General features: G+C 45.2%; 1 protein-coding gene across 1 annotated transcript; it reads left to right on the top strand.

Moving 5' to 3' along the window:
* The first annotated feature begins 1,388 nt into the window (after positions 1–1,388).
* On the top strand, positions 1,389–4,106 carry LOC128500038 (cyclin-dependent kinase 11B-like). Its single transcript, XM_053469051.1, has one exon. The coding sequence runs from the start codon at positions 1,483–1,485 to the stop codon at positions 3,859–3,861; it is 2,379 nt and encodes a 792-aa protein (XP_053325026.1). The 5' UTR covers positions 1,389–1,482; the 3' UTR covers positions 3,862–4,106.
* The last annotated feature ends 283 nt before the right edge of the window (positions 4,107–4,389 follow it).

The following is a 4,389-nucleotide window of genomic DNA, read 5'->3' as shown; positions in this document are numbered from 1 at the left end:
GGATTTCATGGATCACTGCATTAGTGTATGGCATTTCTAACATGTCTGCCATTGTTGGCTGTCTGCCTCTTCCAATTACATGGTCAATTTCATTATGGACCTTAACTGAGTAAGAATATGGTATTCATTCACTGTGATAAATATATGGATATTGCTATGCATATTTAATGACTTGCTCTATAGGCAGTATTTGACTTTATCTCACTTAATATATGTATACATATCTAATAGAGTATGCAGTATGAAATTTTAGTGAAGGGAAACGAGGCAGTATTCTGCATGTACGGTAGTTGATATATACATTCTAGTTGGCCTCCTGTGCTTAGCTTGGTAATAAAAATATCTTTTGGTGGTCATCACTCTAAGAGTTAATCTCACTTCAACTCATTTGCAACTCATGGGTAGGTGAATTAAACAGATGGGGTTTAGCAACCAGATGGCTTTCATTTAGAACTGTTTTAGCGTGTGTATTGTTAATACTTAAATGCCAGCTAGTGATTGTGTTCCTGCTTCACATATTACCACCAGGAGAAAAATACTCTAACATAGCCAACAATATTTAAAAACAAATCTTATGTAGCTACTATATATTACACAATACCCACATTGGACTTCTGGATGTAACATCATGAATAACATGGCCCATCTCAGAGTGATTGATGTGGTTTCTGTCCCAGCGTTAAATAAATCATATGTTGTGAATAGCAGGTTATTCTCATTAAAGCTGCTATCAGATTTTTCTTTTACCTGCAAAGACAAGTTTCATTTTAGCATACTGATCATCATATGGATTCAAAATTCATTGTTCCCTAATATACTATTTTTATTTGCGAGGATTGCTTTCAAAGTGCTGCTTTGAATCCTGTAATAACTATGTTTTTACACATGATGATTATACTGTTAAGTAATTATTGTTAGATATAAAACGTAAAAGGTTGCTTCTTTACTTCTGCCTTTTAGTATTGGGATGAGGAAAACTGGATAATGGGCTCTCGTGCTCTGAAACTGGTTTCATATTTTGCTTAGTCACAAAAAAGTTGAGTGGTTGCATCAAAGTTACCACAACTAACCATAATGGGCTGAAGTCACAAAGCCTTGTATGCTAACACATGCCCCCCAAGTGCCCCGATTTAGGCGGGACAGTCCTGATTTTGGGTCTCTGTCACGCTGTCCCACCTATCCCTTCCTCTGTCTCGCTTTGCAGGGGCAGAGGAAGGGTGAGGCCAGGGCCGGACTGGCCCACCGGGATATCGGGAAATTTCCCGGTGGGCCGGCAGGTCCGTGTGCCGGGCGGCTGGCAGACCTACATTCAAACAGCCGCTGAATGGCTGCGAGCGGGATGTAAAGCCTCTTCCGGCTGCCGGCGCCTAATAAAATTAAAGGGGCTGGCCGGAAGTTAGCCGTGAGGCCTCGTTTCGTATTTGCTGTGGATTGTTACTGCTCGGGGAGAAGAAAGTCGCGTTATGGGTTGATCCACTCCAAATGGGGGATGAAAAGGACAACTGGAAGGTAAAAACACTGGACGAGATATTGCAGGGAAAAAAACGGAGGAAAGAGCAAGAGGAGAAAGCAGAACCGAAGCACTCCAAAAATGCTGATGACCGTGATTCCAAAAGAGATTCCTTAGAAGAAGGAGAGCTTAGAGATCATAAGATGGAAATAACAATAAGGAATTCACCATATGGAAGACAGGATTCATTGGAAGACAGGCGTGAGGAAGATGATTCCCTGGCTATTAAGCCCCCACAACAAATGTCGCGAAAGGAAAAATCTCACCACAGGAAAGATGAGAAGAGAAAACAGAAGCACAGGAGGCGAAGCCATTCAGCTGAAGGAGCTGGAGGCAAACATGTTCGAGTAAAAGAGAAAGAGAGAGAGCATGAGAGGAGGAAGAGACAGAGAGAGGAGCAAGACAAGGCCCGGCGTGATTGGGAAAGGCAAAAGAGAAGAGATTTGGCTAGAGAACATTCTAGGCGAGAGAGAGATCGTCTGGAGCAATTACAGCGTAAACGGGAGCGTGAGCGGAAGATGCGGGACCAGCAGAAAGAGCAAAGGGAGATGAAAGAGAGAGAGAGAAGAGCAGAGGAGAGACGCAAGGAACGTGAAGCCAGAAGAGAAGTGGCTGCGCACCACAGAACAGCCAGGGAGGAACACGGAGAGAAAACCAAAGTGAATTATCGCAGTCGCAGCCCAGTCCGGCAAACGCGTGAGAGAACCGATGGAGGGGACATGAGAAAACCAGCGAAAGAAGACAGACCCGAAGAAAGAGACCCTCTGTCAGACCTGCAAGACATAAGTGATAGTGAGAGGAAAACTAGCTCTGCAGAGTCATCCTCGGCAGGCACGGCGTCCGGCTCAGAGGAGAAAGAAGAAGCAACGAGCAGCGAGGAATCAGGGGAAGAGGAAGACGACGAGGAGGAGGATGAAGAAGAGGAGGAGGAGGAGGAAGAAGGAGAGGAAACTGGAAGCAATTCCGAGGTTGTGTCTGAGCAGACTGCAGAGGAAGTTAGTGAAGATGAAATGAGTGAGGAGGATGAGAGAGAAAATGGAAATCATGTTCCAGTTGTTCCAGAATCCAGATTTGACCACGACTTGGCTGAGAGTGAAGAAGAAGAGGAGGAAGAGGATGATGATGAAGATGAAAAGAGGGATGTTAGCCCTCACTCTAATGTCCCAACAGATGGAGAATATGTTCCAGATTCTCCTGCCATGTCTCCTGTTGAGCTGAAGCAGGAGCTGCCCAAATATCTCCCAGCTCTGCAGGGATGCCGTAGCGTGGAGGAGTTCCAGTGCCTGAACCGTATTGAGGAGGAAACGTATGGGGTGGTGTACAGAGCTAAAGACAAGAAAACTGATGAAATTGTGGCTCTGAAGAGACTGAAAATGGAAAAAGAAAAGGAAGGTTTCCCCATAACCTCACTCCGCGAAATCAACACAATTCTTAAAGCCCAGCATCCAGATATCGTTACCGTCAGGGAAATTGTTGTAGGTAGTAATATGGACAAAATCTATATCGTGATGAACTACGTGGAACATGATCTTAAGAGTCTAATGGAAACCATGAAACAACCTTTCCTCCCAGGTGAGGTTAAAACTCTCATGATTCAGCTGCTACGAAGAGTGCGGCATCTCCACGATAACTGGATCCTCCATCGAGACCTTAAAACCTCTAATCTGTTGCTCAGTCATTCTGGCATCTTAAAGGTCGGTGATTTTGGTCTGGCTCGTGAGTATGGTTCTCCACTAAAGCCCTATACCCCCATAGTGGTCACACTGTGGTACCGGGCCCCGGAGCTGCTACTTGGTGCTAAGGAATATTCTACTGCCATAGACCTGTGGTCTGTGGGGTGTATATTTGGAGAGCTCCTTACCCAGAAACCATTATTCCCGGGGAAATCAGAGATTGATCAGATCAATAGAATCTTCAAGGATCTTGGTACGCCAAGTGAGAAGATCTGGCCTGGGTACAACGAGCTTCCCGCAGTGAAGAAAATGACCTTCACAGAATATCCTTATAATAACCTTCGGAAGAGATTCGGAGCTCTTCTTTCAGACCAAGGGTTCGATCTTATGAACAAGTTCTTGACTTACTGTCCAGCCAAAAGAATCAGCTCGGAAGACGCCTTAAAGCATGAATATTTCCGCGAGCCACCACTGCCTATCGACCCATCCATGTTCCCGACTTGGCCAGCCAAAAGCGAACAGCAGAGGGTAAAAGGTGGAACGAGCCCTCGTCCTCCAGAAGGTGGCCTGGGGTACAGTCAGCTGGGCGATGATGATCTGAAAGATACCGGCTTTCACCTGACCACGACCAACCAGGGAGCTTCCGCGGCTGGTCCTGGCTTCAGCCTCAAGTTTTAAACCTGCTCTAAAGGGAATCAACATTTTCTCCTCGGCCCCAAGAGAATCGCGAATCATTTTGGTTCACAAACACAAAAGTACAGACAAACTATTCTTACTCTCTGATTTCATTCCAACCTGGATTGAGCAACGTAAAAAGAAACGACATCAACAAATATTCCCAAGTCATTGACCTATTTATTTTTCATCATTGTATATTTGTAGAATTAAAATACATTTTTAATTGTGAAAAAAAAAAAATTAAAGGGGCTGGTGTGCACGCACCGCACTGCCCGATGGGCATGCCTCAGCTCTTCGTCCCACACCTTTTAAGACGTGTTTGCACGCCAGCCCCTTTAATTTCATGAATGAAGGCCTCCACCCGCTGCCCCCACCAGACACCAGGGAGTCGGGGGGGGGAGTGTTTTATGGGGGGCATAAGGCTTTTCTGGAGGCCCCATGAAATTCCTATTAACCCCCTATATGCCACTCTGCTTCTAGAAATGCCTTTAATCCCCTATACAAAACAAAGAAATAAAGTGCTGCGCA

Source organism: Spea bombifrons, chromosome 6, assembly GCF_027358695.1.
Source record: "Spea bombifrons isolate aSpeBom1 chromosome 6, aSpeBom1.2.pri, whole genome shotgun sequence".
Taxonomy (NCBI): Eukaryota; Metazoa; Chordata; class Amphibia; order Anura; family Pelobatidae; genus Spea; species Spea bombifrons.
This window is presented reverse-complemented; position numbering and strand designations above follow the sequence as displayed.